General features: G+C 35.6%; 1 protein-coding gene across 25 annotated transcripts in view; it reads right to left on the bottom strand.

Moving 5' to 3' along the window:
* Positions 1-18,899, bottom strand: part of LOC145788830 (ubiquitin C-terminal hydrolase 12-like) — a 40,176-nt gene extending 21,277 nt beyond the window's left edge. For 19 of the 25 annotated variants that reach the window (XR_014357997.1, XR_014357996.1, XR_014357995.1 and 16 more), the window contains exons 1-15: positions 18,699-18,899; positions 18,318-18,384; positions 18,003-18,150; positions 17,730-17,887; positions 15,176-15,441; positions 14,882-15,100; positions 14,681-14,789; positions 14,477-14,592; positions 14,117-14,215; positions 5,019-5,128; positions 3,213-3,287; positions 685-763; positions 437-583; positions 266-346; positions 43-162 (exon numbers count right to left, since the gene is read on the bottom strand). Coding sequence is in view for 22 of the 25 variants with exons in the window: in XM_082911598.1 (XP_082767724.1) it covers positions 43-162; positions 266-346; positions 437-583; positions 685-763; positions 3,213-3,287; positions 5,019-5,128; positions 14,117-14,215; positions 14,477-14,592; positions 14,681-14,789; positions 14,882-15,100; positions 15,176-15,441; positions 17,730-17,887; positions 18,003-18,150; positions 18,318-18,384; positions 18,699-18,728 (1,824 nt within the window). In the remaining 3 variants the exon portion in view is untranslated. Of the gene's footprint in view, positions 1-42; positions 163-265; positions 347-436; positions 584-684; positions 764-3,212; positions 3,288-5,018; positions 5,129-14,116; positions 14,216-14,476; positions 14,593-14,680; positions 14,790-14,881; positions 15,101-15,175; positions 15,442-17,729; positions 17,888-18,002; positions 18,151-18,317; positions 18,419-18,698 lie in introns of all 25 variants that reach the window. The other 6 variants (XM_082911602.1, XM_082911600.1, XM_082911599.1 and 3 more) reach the window with 3 other exon arrangements.
* Between the last annotated feature and the right edge of the window lie 495 nt (positions 18,900-19,394).

Raw genomic sequence — 19,394 nt, forward strand, 5'->3', positions numbered from 1 at the left:
AAACCTAACCAAATTCAATGACATCAAAATCGTAGAGAATACCTTGAAAAGGTTGAAAGGTGTCTGTTTCTGGATACGAAAACTACGAACTTTGTCATGATCCACAAGATCAAAATATACATCCCTTCCAAGCTGTTCAAGAAGGTCCTCATCACGAGCAACCTGAGGAATCAAATAACTGATTTAGCAAACAATATTCCATAAGGCAGATGCATAATTGGCAAAAAAGTAACAACTTTAAGGGGAGAGTTTAGGTCTTTGTAACCTTTATGATGGTATAAAGATGTGCCTCTGCTTTTTCCTTTCTCTTTTGCTCTTTTTCTTCTTGTTCTTTCTTCAACCTTATCTTGAATTTGATGTCCACAGATCCCAGTATAATTTATTGGGGAGAACAATATCAGGAACTCAAATCACAAGAACAATTCAAAAATCTTACCCTAAGGTGTTCGGCTATGTCCTTTTCATCGACATTACATATTATTTTCTCCTTATCACTTTCGCGTATATACACAAGCATATATGCATTAGAGTATTTTGTAAACTTAAATGGAGAGTTGTTGAACCCAGGATTTGTCTGTGGTAGCTGTTGGATACAAGCATAGTACAGAACAGACAGTAGTTAAATTGAAGATTAGGATAACCTAGACCAGAAAACTTAGATTTCATAACTGTACAAAGGGTTACCTCTTCCTCACCACCATACTGCTCCTCCAATGCCCTCTTCATGTCCTCTTTTGTTACCCGTTCATCATCAAATTTAAACCTGTATGCACCCAACTTGCAGTGAATTCTGACGTAACCAAATGGTAACAACTTAAAAGATGATTCACTATATCAATAATTTGAAAGCTAACCTCAAAACAAAGTATAAGTACTTGCTAAACAATACTAAAGCAGTGATAAAAAAAGTCTTCAAAATGCCAACGAGTACAAAGGAACACAAAGAAAGGTAGAGTATAGCACAAAACAATGTTGTTGTGCCAACAATCGACCAATCACGCAAACATTATTACAAATATTTATTTCCTTCAAACTATGAAGCACATACACCTCACCAGTGGCCGCATATTGGTATCCAACATATATCGGACATGAAACACCCTCTGAACATGTAGTGGACATGCTAGAGGAAATGTCCCAAAAAAAAAATATTTAAATTCCACTCGGGCACACTGGAGATGCGCTTGGGACACGTTAGGGACAAGCTCGCGACACATTCAACAAGAAAGAAAACAGTTTTTTTTTTTTTCCTTACATTTGTTGTGGGTAACCTAACTATTTGAATGTGAAAAAAAAAAAAAAATTAAATAGTGGATAAACTGCTTAATGAAATGTATAATTATTAATTTTTTATTGTTATGATATAAACCACTATAACCAGCAAAGAAAAATTTAGATTTCTTTTTTTTTATTTAAAAAAAAAAAAAAAACTTGTGGGTCACTTATTGATCTTTATGGTGCTTCCTCTATCAATTAGATTCGTTGTCCAAAGAATATGGCAGCTAGGCATATCTATTTCTTCATATTTTGGCTTCTATGAAGTTTCTTTCATTATAAAAATTGTTGTTTTAGACGATGTATGATTTGCAACTTTATTTTATCACTTTAACATTTTTGATGGAATGCTATTGTTATTATATCTAGATGTTTAAGCCAAGGATGGAATATGTGGGTTTTCAATTTTAGTTAGTGTTATGTTGCATTTTTTCATTATCTTTAAATAAAATATTAAAAAATATATGACACATAATAAATAGTCAGGCAACAATGCCACAAACTCATTTTATGCTTCCATGCACATTATATCAGTCTGTCATTTTACCCTCAGTCTCTCTTTTTGCCACTCTCACTCTCTTTCTCCCTCTTCAGTCTTACATTCTCTCTACAAATCAAACCACCCATACATATGCACTAACACTCCATTCATCAATCAAACTACATTCCTCAAACCTAGACTATCCACCCACCATTAACACCAACCAAACTACCACCTCACCTCCTTTATTCCACCACCATTGTTCCATTATCAAAGCCAGGACCCCTTCTATTCCCTTTACAACACTGTTCTTATAGAAAAAATACAAACCAAACCCAGAAAGAGCTCACTCGGTATATGCTAATGTGTATATGTTAGCAAACAAATCTTCACCTTCCACTTCTATTTACATTTTCTTCTTTTTATCTCCATTCAATCTTTCCTTTCCTATTATTTTACATTTAAATCTTTTCTTTCTTCCTCACTCCTTTTTCTACCCAATTTTTCTAAAGTATTGACTCTATGGTTTTCATGCTTGTCGATTCAGCTTCTTATCGCCATCAAACTCGCCGGCCAGTGTATTATGCAACTATTTGAGTATCTCTTCAATCAGGACGCCCAAATCATCACAGACCGAACCAAAGACCCAAATCACCCAAATAGAGAGAGGTGGGGACAAGATGGGAGAAGCGTAGAAGTTGTGACTGATGACAATGACCTTACGCTGTTGCTGGAAGGAAGCAATAACAGGAGGAGTCAATGGTGGGAGAGGGGGGGGGGTTGATGGAAGCAACGGCATGATTGGCATGGGTGAACCTTAATTTCTTGAAGAGAACCATGGGGCAAGCAACAATGGTGGTATTCATTTTTTTTCATCTCAATATTTGATTACTGATCTCAACAATGGTGGGGGGTGAGGACTGGTAAGGTAGACTATATGGGCTGCTGCCAGAAATTGTTAATTGAAGTAGGAAGGAAAGTACAGTAAAAAATGATTTAAAAGAGACAGAAAATTAGAGAGATTGAACCAAAACATCAATCTCGACTAAAAAGCAGAGAGAAACATTGGGTGGGAAAGAGAGTTGTTTAATATTGTGGAATGTGAACGCAGAAGAAAGGAGGAATGAAGAGAGTGTTAAAGTCATGTAAACAGAGATTGAATGCTTCAAGGGTAAAAATGTCAAACCATTATAATATCCATGTAAGCATAAATGGCATTATCGCCACCCTAATAAATATATAAAACTATACTGTGTGTCCCCCATATATCATGTCCTGCATTTTTTTAAAATTTATGTGTGAACATATTGCATCATGTCATGGGTCCGTGTGTTCGTGCTTTTTAGCCTTCAAAGCTTTGCTGAGCAATGTTAAGCAAAATATATAGGTTAAACATATAACCAACAAAAACTAACAATCAAAAAGAGCAAAAAACAGTACAAACATATATGCATACCACTGCTCAGAGAGGGTTGGCCTGATATAAGCATAATAATGTCCACCATGCACCCCACCACTATGAACCAAAACACTGCAAACAAGCAATACTTCGTTATAACCATTGCGATACAGAGTGTCAATTATATGCTGATATCCATCAATCACAATTACTAAAATCAAAAATCAAAAGAAAAGGTATTATGGAAGTCTACAATGTACTTTTCGCATAAAATCTAATTTTCTTGGACATATAATACTATCTGAACAGAAAACAAAAAATCATGCCCCAACAAAATAAAAAATAATGAGAAAATGAAAAAGGAAATAATAAATGATGATACAGATAACACAAATGAATAAAATACATCTCCATTCACATCAAAAGGAGAGATGAAAATGTGTGATAAGGACATGTAATTCTGGAGTGCTATATAATTGAAATATGTGGCCAATATAGTATAAAGATGCCACACCACTTCAATTCCTTTGTCAGAATTTCATTTTTTTCCAGGGGAGGGAAAAAGAGAGGAAAGTGCTACATTGACCAAAGAGTCGTACAACAGTAATCAAGAATCCACCTTCCTCTTTTGTTCTCAGGTTTTTCTTTGGGGAGAGGTTTCAATGGATCCATGGAGGCTGCCTCCCATTGAGGCTTGAACCCATAACCTTATACTTGGTTCCATATCACAAGGATCAAAATTTTGTTTCGGTATGTTCTTTTGGTTAGCTTGGAAACGGAAATGTTTTGAAATGAATTTTCGAAAACATAAGTGAAATGAGGAGGGGGAAAAAACATTTGAGAACAAAAACCAAAACCTATATAAATGTTAATACATTCGGAATAATTAAATAATTGAACATGTTGAGCTCTATGAATATTAGAAGCTCATAAACAAGGTTTAAAAACTTAGTTATTGGTTTGCCATTGTAAGAAAATACATTTGGAAAATGCAAAATTCTGATAGCAAAAGGAACGAAAACAGAAAAAACAAAGTACATTGCAGTAACAAAGAAAGAAGGAAAATAAGTGGCTTAATCATGCATGTTTATTTTCTCCTTTCTATCTCTTCTCTTTTGTTTTTAAGTTTCTTAAATTCTCTAATAAATTTAATATTTTTATATATTCTCAAGTATTTTCTTTTGACAAAAAGAGGCAAATAGAAATAAGCATTGTTAAATGTTCTTAATAGGTGTCGAAATAACTCATTGTTGCGGTATGTTCTCTAGTGTTTCACTGTGTTTTGGTATATTTCAATGGAAACATTGAAATTTTGCTATGCCACTGTTATTTCGTTATGGTTTCCTAGGAAACAGAAATGTTTCGGCCATTGATAGAAACAAAACGAAATTTTGTTCTTCATCTCATCATCCAACCACCAAGCAGGAAGAGAAGACATCTTTCCCCTTTAAATTTAGCAAACATAAGATGAGGATTTTTTTTAAAAAGATCTACAATTAGATACCATTTTCTAAGTTGATATTTGTTATCAACATATTGGATATATTGGAAGAAAAGCAATAAACAGAGAAGTAAGGAAACATGCAAAAAAAGCGCCACCTGACAATTTCATATAAATTTATCTAAAGAGAGCAGATGTTTCACAAAACAAAGCGGTAAAGGTATGCAAAGATTTCCTGGAAAGAAAATTAATCAGAGGCCTATTAGCATAAGATAAAGCCACTTTACATTTTCATATAATTTTATCTAAAGAGAGCATATATTTCAACAAAACAAATTGTGTAAAGCTATACATTAAGTAAAATTTTCTGGGAAGAAAATTAATGAGAGGCTCACTGGTATAATGTAAAAAAGAATAAATACCTGTGAAGGGTATACAAGTTGCGAACACTCCTATCTGCTTCAGGTGACAAATATCTGCCATCCTCTCTGTCAAGATCGAGTTGTAGAGGGAACTCATAGCGGTCATTTATCTGTTTTACAAATGAAACAAGATGTTTCAGTAATGTTTTAAATGAAAGAGGTTATGTGTGTGTGTGTGTGACAAACGGTTAGTGTAAACATCTTTCACAAAAACAACTAATTCTAAAGTGGGAGGGAGCAATAGTTTAAGAAAAGTTCCCTCATCATTGAGCTAGTCTGCTCTCAAAATCAAGCAGACAGTCAGAACTCTAGAGAAGAGGTACATGAGAGAGAGTTGACCTTGCCCAACTCAAATTATACAGTTCATTCCAAAAGCATCATATGGAAGGAAGCAGTAAGACAACTAGAAAATAAAAAGAAGGGTTATTCTAGAACCTAAAAATGATAAAAGCAAAAAGACAGATTCTGATTGAAATATAAATGATCCATTAGATAAACTAGGCACAGAGTGGGGTGGGGTCCCTTTAAAGCTAGGCATGTTATCCATAATCAAGCAAGAAAATCAGATCATGCCAAATGACAAGATATTAAGTTTCTTACATGATGAATGATACTGTGGGCTTTGTGCATAGATCAGACAAACATATGCTGCTGGCACAAGACTCATCCACTTCCACTCAAAAGTTACAGACTTGGCATTTGAACACATATTTGGAGGACCTGATATTCAGCTATTTAGGGACCCTAAACAGCTTTTCTATTGAAGCATTATTTCCAGAGCCCAAAAGTTTTTCATCAAGTAAAGGAATGTATTTAAATCAGGGGGAAAGAATCTCGGACCTTCTGTTAACATTATCTTATAAACAAAAATTATTTGGGCTCTAAAATATACAAGGGCTGAAATTGGAAATGACAAGGCAAAAGCTTGTTCAATGTTCACTTTAAGCACACCTAGTTTGGCCTGGTGCAAATGAGCTCAAAATGACTGAGACTCACCAATCATTCAAAAACAAGTATCTTTGAAACATGTAGCTCCTTCATGACTAACTAGTTATTTCATTTTTTGCTGGAAATTTGTGTTAATGCATATAATAAGATAGTGGCATGTATATAATATGATAGTGGTGTTGGTGGTAGATAGTGGCATGTATAGAATATGATAGTGGTGTTGGTGGTAGATAGTGGCATGTATAGAATATGATAGTGGTGTTGGTGGTAGATAGTGTCATGTATATAATATCATAGTGGTAGATAGTGGTAATATATAATATCATAGTGGTAGATAGTGGTAATATATAATATGTAAGTGGCATATAATGGGTTATAATGATGTTTGTAATATCTCCTATATAAGGAGTGTCATTTGGTCTTGTAAAATAAGAAGTTTTGAATATAACAGAAATATATTCCTTCTTCCTCATATTTTCGGAGTTCTTCTTCCTCATTTTTTCTAAGTTGGTATCAGAGCAACAAAAAACACAGCAGCCCTAAAACCGTCATAGCCATGTCGGAAGTCACGTCTGAAACCACTTCAACCCCTGCCGCTGCCATTCCAGTAAAAACGTCCAACTCTCACTCTGTCCAAATCACCACCATCCGCCTAAATGGTGATAATTTTCTCCGCTGGTCACAATCTGTCCGGATGTATATCCGTGGGCAAGGAAAGATCGGTTACATCACTGGTGACAAGAAGGCTCCTGCTGTTAATGATCCGCTGTTCGACAGTTAGGACGCTGAAAACTCCATGGTTATGACATGGTTGGTCAATTCCATGGAGGAGGATATAAGCTCTAATTACATGTGCTATCCTACTGCACAAGAATTGTGGGATAATGTTAGTCAGATGTATTCTGACCTAGGAAATCAATCTCAAGTTTTCGAATTAACTTTGAAGTTGGGAGAGATTCGTCAAGGAGATGATTCCGTCACCAAATATTTCAATTCGTTGAAAAGGTTGTGGCAGGATCTTGACATCTTTAACACATACGAATGGAAATCGGTTGACGACTGCAACCACCACAAGAAAACTGTGGAAGACAGCCGTATTTACAAGTTTCTTGCCGGCCTCAACATTGAGTTCGATGAAGTGCGAGGAAGAATTATTGGCAAACCTCCTCTCCCATCCATTGGCGAAGTATTTGCTGAAGTCAGAAGGGAAGAGAGCCGAAGGAGCGTCATGCTTAAGAAAAAAGGTACTGGTGAATCAATTGAAATTTCTGCTTTAATTAGCGATGCTGCGGCCAACAAGGCTGCAAATTACCAGCGCAGGTTTGATGATAAGCCACGGGTCTGGTGTGATTTTTGCAACAAGCCTCGCCATACACGCAAAACGTGTTGGAAGATCCATGGCAAACCTGTCAACTGGAAAAGCAGCAAACAAGGAGAGAAGAATCGTGGCTTTCCTACCGCTAATGAAGCCGATTCAGGTCCCTTCAACAAAGAGCAGATTGATCAACTCTTAAAGCTGATAAAATCCAACTCCTCATCCGGTACTCCTAGTGTTTTGTTGGCACAAACAGGTAGAAATCCTAAAGCCTTCTCTTGCCTAAACTTCTCTCCGTGGATCATAGATTCCGGTGCCTCCGATCACATGACTAGTTTTTCCCATTTATTTAGTACCTATTTCCCTTGTTCTGGTCATGACAAAATCAGAATAGCCGATGGTAGTTTTTCACCTATTGCAGGAAAAGGATTTATTAAACTAACTGAGAAAATTAATCTCAATGCTGTTCTTCACGTCCCCAACTTAGCCTGTAACCTTTTGTCTGTCAGTAAACTATCTAAGGATTCTAATTGTCGTGTTACATTTTTTGAATCCCATTGTGAATTTCAGGACCAGAACTCGGGGATGATGATTGGGCATGCTAGGATGCTTGAAGGTCTTTACTACTTTGATGAAGTACCTGTTAGTAATAAAAAAGCTCAGAGCTTTAATAGTACTAGTTCAATCTCTGTTCGAGAAAAAATAATGCTATGGCACTATAGGCTAGGACATCCTAGTTTTCTTTATCTGAAATATTTATTTCCAGAATTATTTAAAGGGATTGATTGTTCTTCTTTTCATTGTGAAAGTTGCATTTTTGCAAAATTTCGTCGCTCTACTTATTTGCCAAAACCTTACCAGGCTTCCAAACCTTTTTATTTGATTCATAGTGATGTTTGGGGCCCTTCTAAAATCACTACTCTTTCTGGTAAAAGATGGTTTGTTACATTTATTGATGACCATACCCGCTTATGTTGGATTTATTTGATGAATAAAAAATCTGACGTGAAAAATTTATTCACAAATTTTTACAATATGATTGAAAACCAATTTCAAACCAAAATTGGTATTTTACATTCTGATAATGGAACAGAATATTTCAATGAGCAGTTGGGTGAGTTTTTGGGAAAAAAAAAAGGATTTTTCATCAATCTACATGTCGGGATACCCCTCAACAAAATGGCATTGCAGAACGAAAAAATAAACATCTACTTGAAGTAGCACGTGCTATAATGTTTTACATGCATGTTCCTAAATATTTATGGGGCGAAGCAATTTTAACAGCCTCTTATTTGATAAACAGGATGCCTACAAAGGTGTTAACATACAAAACACCTTTCGATTGTCTAAAAAATTTTTTTCCTGACACGAGGTTGTTTTCTGATTTACCCACCAAAGTTTTTGGATGTACTGCCTATGTTCATGTTCCCAGTCAATTTCGTTCAAAACTTGACCCCCGTGCTATAAAATGTGTTTTTTTGGGTTATTCCTCAAACAAAAAGGGGTATAAGTGTTTCGATCCTCAAACCAAGAAATTTCATGTGAGTATGGATGTGTCATTTGTGGAAACAAAATCCTATTTCCCCAACACTTCTCTTCAGGGGGAGACAAGTGGAGTAGAAGACCGTTTTTGGGATATTTCTATCCCGCTCCTCAATGTCATTTGTCCTACACAAAAACCACATCTGTCTGATAATGATCACTTAGGAGAACCAAGTTCTATGGTTGCCTAGTCAAGAAGATTCTTGTTTAGGGAGAGAAGTACTACAAAATGATCTAAATCCTGAGCTTCAGGTTTATACTAGGAAGCGATTTCATCTGAGGAATAATGACCCGAATGTCCATCGTAATGACCCGAATGTCCACCCGAGTTCTGGCATCGAAATTTTAGGTAATCCTATTCCTTCTATTTCCGACCTTGATGTTCCTATAGCAATTAGGAAAGGTGTCCGAAATTGCATTAAACATCCTATTGCAAATTACCTCTCCTATCAAAGACTGTCTAAAAACCATAGAGCTTTCACATCTAGGATTTCACACTTGTTTGTTCCAAGGAATATACAGGAAGCATTGGATGATCCGAATTGGAAATTAGCAATCATGGAGGAGATGAATGCTTTAAGGAGAAGTGGTACTTGGGAGATAGTTGATCTACCCAAAGACAAGAAAACAGTTGGGTGTAAATGGGTGTTTACGATAAAATGTAACGCAGATGGAAGCGTTGAGAGATACAAGGCGAGACTGGTGGCTAAAGGCTTCACTCAAACTTATGGGATCGACTATCAGGAGACGTTTGCTCCTGTTGCTAAAATAAATTCCATCAGAGTACTGTTATCTCTTGCAGTAAATTCAGATTGGCCTCTACATCAACTTGACATTAAAAATGCATTTCTCAATGGTGATCTTGAAGAGGAAGTGTTCATGAGCCTACCGCCGGGATTTGAGCAGAGACTTGGAAGCGACAGAGTATGCAGATTGAACAAGTCATTATACGGACTCAAACAATCACCAAGAGCGTGGTTTGAACGCTTTGGGAAGGCAGTTATCAGTTGTGGCTTCTCGCAGAGTCAAGCAGATCACACAATATTTTATAAACATTCAAAAAACAGTAAAATTGCAATTTTGATTGTTTATGTTGATGACATCATTTTAACTGGTAATGATGAAGCAGAGTTAGCAGCCCTCAAAGACAAACTCGCAAAAGAATTTCACATTAAGGATCTGGGAGCCCTCAAGTATTTCCTCGGAATGAAATTTGCAAGATCCAAGGAAGGTATATTCGTTAATCAGAGAAAATATGTTCTTGATCTCCTTGGAGAAACAGGTATGCTTGGTTGTAAGATGGTGGAGACTCCGATCGAGCCTAACTTGAAGTTACAAGCTGCTAAGGCTGAAGAAGTCAAAGAGAGGGAACAATATCAGCGACTTGTCGGGAAATTGATTTACTTGTCTCATACGCGGCCTGATATTGCCTTTGCAGTCAGCATGGTAAGTCAGTTCATGTACTCACCAGGGACAGAGCATTTTGAGGCCGTTTATAAGATCTTAAGATATTTGAAAGGAACTCCAGGGAGAGGCTTACTGTTCAAGAAACATGGACATCTTCAAGTTGAAGTATACACAGATGCAGACTGGGCAGGAAGTGTTACAGACAGGAGATCAACATCCGGATACTGCTCCTTTGTAGGTGGGAACCTAGTTACATGGCGGAGTAAAAAACAGAATGTGGTAGCTAGAAGTAGTGCAGAAACAGAGTTCAGAGCTGTTGCCCATGGAATCTGTGAAGTAATGTGGATTAAAAGAATTCTTGAAGAATTAAAGCTTTCTCACCCGACACCTATGAAGGTCTATTGTGACAACAAAGCAGCTATATCTATAGCTCATAATCCAGTTCTACATGATCGCACAAAACATATAGAAGTGGATAAACATTTCATCAAGGAGAAAATCAATGCTGGCATAATCTGTATGACCTACCTTCCAACAGGTGAACAATTAGCTGATGTGCTAACGAAGGGACTACACAAGAAGCAATTTGATAAGCTGACTAGCAAGCTGGCTATGGAAGATATCTTCAAACCAGCTTGAGGGGGAGTGCTGGAAATTTGTGTTAATGCATATAATAAGATAGTGGCATGTATATAATATGATAGTGGTGTTGGTGGTAGATAGTGGCATGTATAGAATATGATAGTGGTGTTGGTGGTAGATAGTGGCATGTATATAATATCATAGTGGTAAATAGTGGTAATATATAATATGTAAGTGGCATATAATGGGTTATAATGATGTTTGTAATATCTCCTATATAAGGAGTGTCATTTGGTCTTGTAAAATAAGAAGTTTTGAATATAACAGAAATATATTCCTTCTTCCTCATATTTTCGGAGTTCTTCTTCCTCATATTTTCTAAGTTTTTTCATGGAGGCTTCAACAATAAGTTTATAACCCCAACTCAATTTATTACAGCAAGGACACGATTTTCTCAATTGGTTGAATGAACAATCTATTCAAATCAATTTTTCTGTGAGACTCCAGGTATTGTCATAGGCAAAAGGCTGAACAGCTACGTTTGGTCCTACAATATAATATACACAATGTGAAATTTTATTAGAAAAGCATTTTTCAGAGTCATGAATTGTACATGGCTTCCTGCTATTCCTTTGGTTCAATGAGAGAGAGAGAGAGAGAGAGAGAGAGATTGGGCATCAGATGTAAATAGCATTTGAACTTGGGTGGGTTCAAATGGCAATGACCCAAGCTAAACTCAAATTTCAGTTGTGCTTGGACCACTATCTATCAACCTCAAGCTAAGCTTGGCTGTAAATCCGCACCACAGTTTGAATTTGGGCAGGGTTTGATTGGGAAATAGTCTCAAACAACTCAGCTTAAATATATGCATATAGTACGTGTATTAATTTATTTATTTTTTTCTCAGCCAATCTATGGGCACTAAGATTATATTGTAGTTCAAGAACATGTACTCACAACACAAGAATTCTCCCCCTTCTAAAAAACCGAAGTCCTAAGTTCAGCTGATTAAAATGGGCAATTTTTTTGTCTTTGAAATCTTGCAGCCACCTTTCCATGCCACCACAGCACCGCCAGTCCGCTCCACAGCAACACCTCTTCATTTTCTCCACATTGTCCTGCAGCTCTTGTTTGTTATAGAGCCCTTATTCATGTCACATATATTACTTTCTGTCTCCATATATCTTTGTATATCTCTTTTGACACGTATTTATATATATTGCAAAGGTATTGCTCAGTATAATATAAAGACACGGGCGTATATAGTTTGTGAATTTAATATCTAGTATAAATCCTTTGGCTCCACAAAATTCAAAAAGAAAAAACAACTCACTGCACTATACATATTTTCTTTTCTTTACACAAAATTTATAATTTTATATAGTTATTATATTATAATATAAATATTTCATTCAAATACAATAAAATAATGTAACATAACACTAATTCCTAAGGGAGTTCAGAACCAAACATCAAACATAGATTTGTAAATGTCGCAACTGACCCTCCCTAGAAGTGGAAATGATCTGGGGAACTTTCCAGAAGCTAACCATGATCAAGCCAACGACTCATCTATGCCCTCTAACCTTTGCTACAATCACAAATAATCCAAGAGTGTCAAAATCTTCGAACTAGCGACAAAAAAATCCCAGTTTCAAACTATCCAATAAAAGAAAACAAGGTATCACTACATGATCATAAACAAATAATGTAACACAAAAATGAACACATCCCTCAATGTCAAAAGAATTCACCCTCTATATTTCTTATGAAAACAAGCTCCTAGATGCACTCGAGGCATGACTTACACTTAGGCCTGGGTGCCTGATTCAAAGTCAAGAATAGAATCTTGCATCAAATACCATCAAAATTTCCACATTGGCAATAATTAGACACACAACTTCAAAAGTTTTCCAAGCTTGAAGAACAAAAAACACTGTAAAGCATCAGTTTTAGCTTATTTTTTCTTTTTCTTTTTCCTTTTTGATAAATAAAAACCACCAGTTTTAGCTTCTCTATTAATCACGCTCTTATTTCTCACCATCCACAAACAGTGAAGGAAAAGACCAAATGGGAAAAACAAATTGTGTGATACCAAAACATTCAAAATATCAGTACAGCTCCCGAGAAAAAAGGAAAAAATTTCAAATTGATAAGGAAGAGGACATTGCATCTGCTTGTGCAGCAATTGATGATGCAAATCTGCATTCCAGCCTGCTCAACAAACATAATGCATAAGCTAGGGCAAAATAAGACCAGTAGGGTAGAAAGATTGTTAATCTAGAGCACCTTGTAGCAAACATCACATTTAAAATGACTTAACCATGAGGCAATGCAGACCTTTAAAGACAGAACGTCTCCAATGGAATTTTTAAACCTTCCATGCATGCAGTGTCTCTTGGGTGTGTTAAGGGAATAAGGATTGTGCACCATAAAGAATATCGAGTGTGTTTGGTTTGGTTTTGGGAGATAAATTTTTAAAAAAAAAAATTGGGAGAGAGTTTAGAAATTTTTTTGGTTTGTTTGGTTGTATATTTTGAAAATAGTTTAAGAGTATGGAAGTTTGGGATGATTTGATATTTTGTTGTAGTTGAGTAGATGTGTGTGAGAGAAAAAGTGATTGAGGATGAGAGAGGAGAGAAAAAAGGTGATTGATTGATGTACAAGAGAGAGAAAGTGATTTTGGAAAAAAAATTCAAAAAATTTCTAACCAAACAAAATTTTGAAATTTTTTTTCAAAAATTGTGTTTTGAGAGTGAAACCAAACAAGGCCATCATTTTTTTCTTTTTGTCCTTTTTGCTGATGAGAATGAAATTGGCCAGAACTCCTACACCTCACTAGGAGGTCAGTGGTTCAAATCTCCCCACTTGCATATGGATCTTATTCCCCGTGTATTAATTGGGGCTTTCTCTCCCACTTTGGGAGTTTCTTTGTATTGATTATATGTTGTATTTGATCATTATCATTATAATTGTTAATCATTGGGCTTCATTGTAATATCTTATATGAATCCAAAAAAAAAAAAAAGAATGAAATTGTTACATTTACAAAATGTAGCTTAATTCTAGTTTTGTTAAAAAATAGAAAGTTGTCCATGGCAACAGGCATACATATCTAGTAGAACAGAGCTACACAAATTGTAAAATGAAGCATACCATTTTTATTTTATTATTGAATTTAGCTGATATGCTGCATAATTGTACAACACTAACAGTGATCGGATTGAACAGACAATGCATACCATACACAATCATAAATAAAAAAACAAGTCACAAAGCAAAATACAGATTTTTTAATACTAACCTTTACCATGGTATCCCGCATAAAATCATATTCAAACCGTTTTAACTGAAGTTGAAGGACAGGGGGGAAATCAATGAACAGGACACCCTTCCTTGCATCCTGGAAAGGTCAAGAATTACAGCATTTCTTTATGAGACAGAACCATAGCATTGCGTCCGGCAATTGGATCCAAAAAAGAACAAAATGCTTGTCAATGATAATGACAAAATGGACAACTCAATTGCAATGAAAATTTAATATCAACTTAATAAAGCACTTCGGCTTTGTTCAGACCGGCATACAAAATGGTTGATCCAGGTAAAGCTATCTTGGAAATTATTTAGAGTGAAATTCAAATCACAGGGTTTCAAAGCATCCAACCTGTAACCCATATTGTTCAGCATGGTATTTGTTATCACCCTCGAGACGTTCCACCTCCACATATTTGTCGAAAGAAGCATAAACATCACGACAGCCCTTGACATCAAGCTGAAGATCTACACTCAAAATACATATAAGTCAGTAAAGCTTACAGATATATATCTCAAATAACACAGTGGTATAACTGTAAGTTAAAACAAGTACCATAAAATGATTCCTTTCTTGTTGATTTGTAGTCCACATTGATGCATTCTATATAGTTCATATGGTGACCTTCAAATAACTGCTGTATTGTACCCTCCACAACAGTTCCCTGAGCCAGTAAAACCAGAGTCAAGTATAATAATCAACCTCCTAGCACTAAATACAGACTATGAAGTCCATGATGCTATTAAATCACTATACCTTCATTTTATCTTCAAGCTTTTCACAAAGCACTCTGTTAAGTTCTTGCACGTCATGCTGCATGAAAGAATCATATGTATCCCATCCGAAAGACTTCGTCAACTCTTTTGTTGCTACACTAGTGTCACTGTACTGGAGCTTATAGAATAAACTCTGCAAAGCCAAAGGGATGCTCCCTGACGGCATATCATTCTCAGTTGTTGGCATATGATACACAGCCTGAATAAAGTGACCCAAATAAGGCATTTCCTCATAAAATAAAATCAATCAGACAAGTTGAATGAAAAGGCAAACCTTTCTGAAATAAGGAATATGGTACAATGTCTGGAGGAGAGAGTTCATGTAACAAGTAGCTCCTTGATTTTTAAGACCTACATAGCCAGTCTCCTTTTTCGAGTCATGTGACCAGTAATCAGTTACCCTACGGACAGCAACATCAGCTTCTACTACAATAGTATCATTCACCAGATAACCTCTACTGGGGTCATACAGTTCACTAAGAGGCATGAAAGAAGTGAAACCCCAATCACTTTCTCGTGCATTGAACTGGTGTTGTGTGTCTGCAGAATGAAAAGCATCTCAATTAGCATCAAACCAGTAATAGGCTTTAAACCTAAAAAGAAACAAAGAAGTATAAGATACCAGTTTGCACAAAACTTTATCTGTCTAACATCATCACCCCTGATCTGACATGTAGGATCAATTACCAAGAAATTTTTGTTCCAACCACAATTACAGGCATTTAATTCAACCGAAAGTTTATGATTTCCAACAGCAAAAAAAAATATTTTTTTACTGAAATTGGCCCATACAACCCTCACTCTCCCTTGTTGGAAAGAGAAGGGATGCAACCATCTCTTGACTGCCATGCAGTCAAATAGGCAATCATTAATAAAAGAACTTATGTTGAACTAAAGACTTTCTAAAACGTCTTGATTATGAACTTAAACTTTCCAATGCCACATAAGTAATGTCTCATCACAGAAATTTCCCTGCAAGCACTGTACCGTCCCCACAGAGAGAGAGAGAGAGACGACATCTACTGACTACAACACAACCACATCGTGCACAAGAAGAACATAGCATTGAAGTAATAGATTCCAAGAACAAAAATACTTGTTTTCCCTCATAATTTCCAAAGCCTCCCTCCTCCACAAAAACAATGCTGCAGCTGCCTTTTTTTCCCCTTAGTGTTAAGTAGTTGTCAATTGTCAAAAAGAAAATAAAAAGGCACCTGAAGTTTTGGTGCAATCACATGGAAATTGGGACAATTAACTTTACTAAAATAGTTTCATTGGCTACCATGGTATTATAAGAATGATTATTTGAAAATGGATATCTTCCAAATCCAACTAGAAAAATAAGTAACCACTTAACTTTTAAAAGGTTATTCCAAAACACGTTCTTCCATATCAAAAAACATACTGTAAAATATTTGGAGGACATTGAGAAGCCTTAAAAGTTGATGAGACTTTCATCTCGCACAGTTCCTAAGTGATGAAAGAAAGAGGAACTCATCTCCTTTGTATTTTGATTACCTTCCTCGCATATGTACAAGACCAAATCCATCCAATTTTTAAAAAGGATTGTCAATCCTTTAACTTTCTGAGGAATCTTTAAAAAATGTAGGCGAAAGAAAAGGCCATCTAGTGACCACAATGCAATGTATCACTGGAATGACAATTTTCCCAGTATATCCATACTAGGGCTACCTAGCAAGAATTCTTAGTCATTCGACAAATTAAAATATTTAGAAACAAATTATTTGGCATTAACTTTATGGGAGAGTTTTGAAGAATTCTGAAGGTTGAGAATCTTGCTACCTATACAAATGCTTTGACTTGTTACCTCTCCCCTCTTTTGCACTGCTACATCTTTCGTTAAAAAGTTTGAGCACCCTCAAGCCAAGGATGGCCAGATCGGAGATGAGTTTGACATCTCATGAGTTTATAAAATGGAATAAATTTGTAAAGCGAGAACTTTGGAAATCAAATCAATTGTGCAACTCAACTCAGATGTGTTCAAAAGTAAAAATTTAATAACCAATTTAACATTTTTCTCTTCAATCCATACCATGTGGCCTTTATTGATATTAACTTCAGAGAAATCTAATACTAATTATTTTATATTAGATTATGAGAAATTTTCTTAGAGAATATCAATTTTATTTTTATTTTTTTTTAAGTTAAGTAGCAATAGCAAAGAACAAGAACTATAAAGACAACAAAAATTAGAGCATTCTAAGAATGAAATTGAAAGGAAAAAAATAATAAAAAAACACTTGACAAGAAAAAAATTGAAGATAGAGAGAGCCTACAAAGCATGGATACTTCTATAAGGGAGTTGTATCCGTATCGAACCCGTATTGAAAACCGATATTCCTTGAATACTCACAAATATGTATCAAATATTTCCTAAATGTATCTGATATTTGATGTTATTTTTTTAGAAATATCGGATACTTTTTGAAACACTCTAGATCACATTAATTAATTTGCAAGAATAATTTGAAAATAAAGTATGAGAAAAAAAAATGATATAGAAAAGCTTGGTGACAGCAAGATCAAAGTATAGCCAATAGTAAAAACAACCCATAAACACAAGCCAAAGGTCATCCAAATTTTTGTTAATATCTTTATCACAACAACAAATAATTCCTTTATGTTTATATTTAGTACAAAACCAAAATGTACCATCAACTTATCAATAAAGAACTTTTTTCTATGCAACCTAGGCATACATATGAATAGTCACTTGTAGTTACCCCTGTAGAAGTTATAGAAACTTAAAATTTGAATTACATGTATTTTAAACAGGATATATAATGTACACAAACCAAAAAATGTACCTTTCCTCACTGTAAACTTGTTATGAATTTGATTGACCACAGCTAAGCTGAATTGGGCGTACCTACTCCACCCATATGGCAACGTAGCCGAATCCGCAACATCTAGATACATTGACAAATGGTCCACATTGTTCCCCTTTGGGAATATTAGCACCCGCCTATCCCACCCAATACAACAAAATAAAAAAATCTTTAAGATTGATCAGTGAAGTTCAAAATCAAGTTCCAGCTAAATGTACACTAATTCTAAGAAGAAGTCAGAGATCAAAGTACCATTTGTATCCTCCAACATAGAAAACTTCAGAGTAGAGCTTCTTAGTATTCAACCTCGCAAAATTTTCAATTGTCCATGTGAACCGCGCCGATGGCGGATCATCAACTGCCTGAGCATCCACTGTATTAGCAGTTTCTGCTGGTGCAACTGACAATGATTGACAGTAGCACCAATCAAAAACCCCAAAACCCAAACCAAAAAAAAATACAAATTGCTTACACATAGAAAACACATAAAGTGGATTGGTACCGACTAAAATTGAATAAAAACCTAAGCTTTAGCTAAATTGATACATGAAAAGATCGAGGCTATACCTTCCATGGGTTGAGGACCTTCGGTGGCGAAATCCGAATGCGGCACGAGCATCTCATCGTCCTCTTGCTGCACAAAACGGAGTCAGAGTGAGAGATTGGATCTGGAAAAAATAAATTGAGCACTGTTGATGAATCGAAGCCCTAAAAATGGAACATTGTTGCGAGGAAATGGCAAAATTGAAACCGATTCAGAAGCCAATCCAATGCAGAAATGAATTGCAACAGCTCAAAGATCAAAATTGGATAGAGGTCGGAGAGAGAGAAACAGCATAAGAGCAGAAGAGTGAAAAGAGAGTAGATACATACGTATATGGGACGTGTGTAAGTAAAGAGAGAGAGAGAGAGAGAGAGAGAGAGAAAGAGAGAGAGAGAGATGATTACATCTAATGGTGGAGGCGTCACGAGAGTCATGGATGGAGGTTAGAGAGTGTCCGATCAGAAAATCGGAGAAAGTTGTAGTTGGGAATTTGTTGGGCAGACAGAGGGGGAGGAGAAGTGTGTTTGTCACAGTGTGTGTGTGTGTGTGTGAGAGAGAGAGAGAGAGAGATGCTTTGCAACGTAGAACAAGATTGGGGCTTTTCCAAATTAAGCAAAATTTTTAGTGACTTATTTTTTAAATTAGATTTAGTTTTGATGGAATTTTTAAATTAGGTTAGAGTGTTATTACAAATCACACTTTCACTATTTAGAGCTAAAAATTTGATGAATAATAAAAACGTTATTATAAATCACGTTTTTAATTAAGACTATGCATATATTTTCTAAAGAAAATATGATTCCAAACCACATTTCACTGTGTTGTGAAGAAAGCGTGGTTAGAAACCACGCTTTCAACACTGTCCTAACCACACAAACACTACACTCACAAACACTCTCTCTCTCTCACTCTGACACATACAAAAAACACAAACATGACTCGCACACAAGCGACTCACACACACACACTCACACTCAATATATATATATATAAATTTTATTTCATAAAATTGAAATCAACATTAAATATATATAATAATTTATAATAATCAACTATATAAAATGATTACTTTTTTATTTTAATTCTTAATTTTTTATTAT

Source organism: Camellia sinensis, unplaced genomic scaffold (genome assembly GCF_055761805.1).
Source record: "Camellia sinensis isolate YWXY unplaced genomic scaffold, ASM5576180v1 Unanchor12, whole genome shotgun sequence".
Taxonomy (NCBI): Eukaryota; Viridiplantae; Streptophyta; class Magnoliopsida; order Ericales; family Theaceae; genus Camellia; species Camellia sinensis.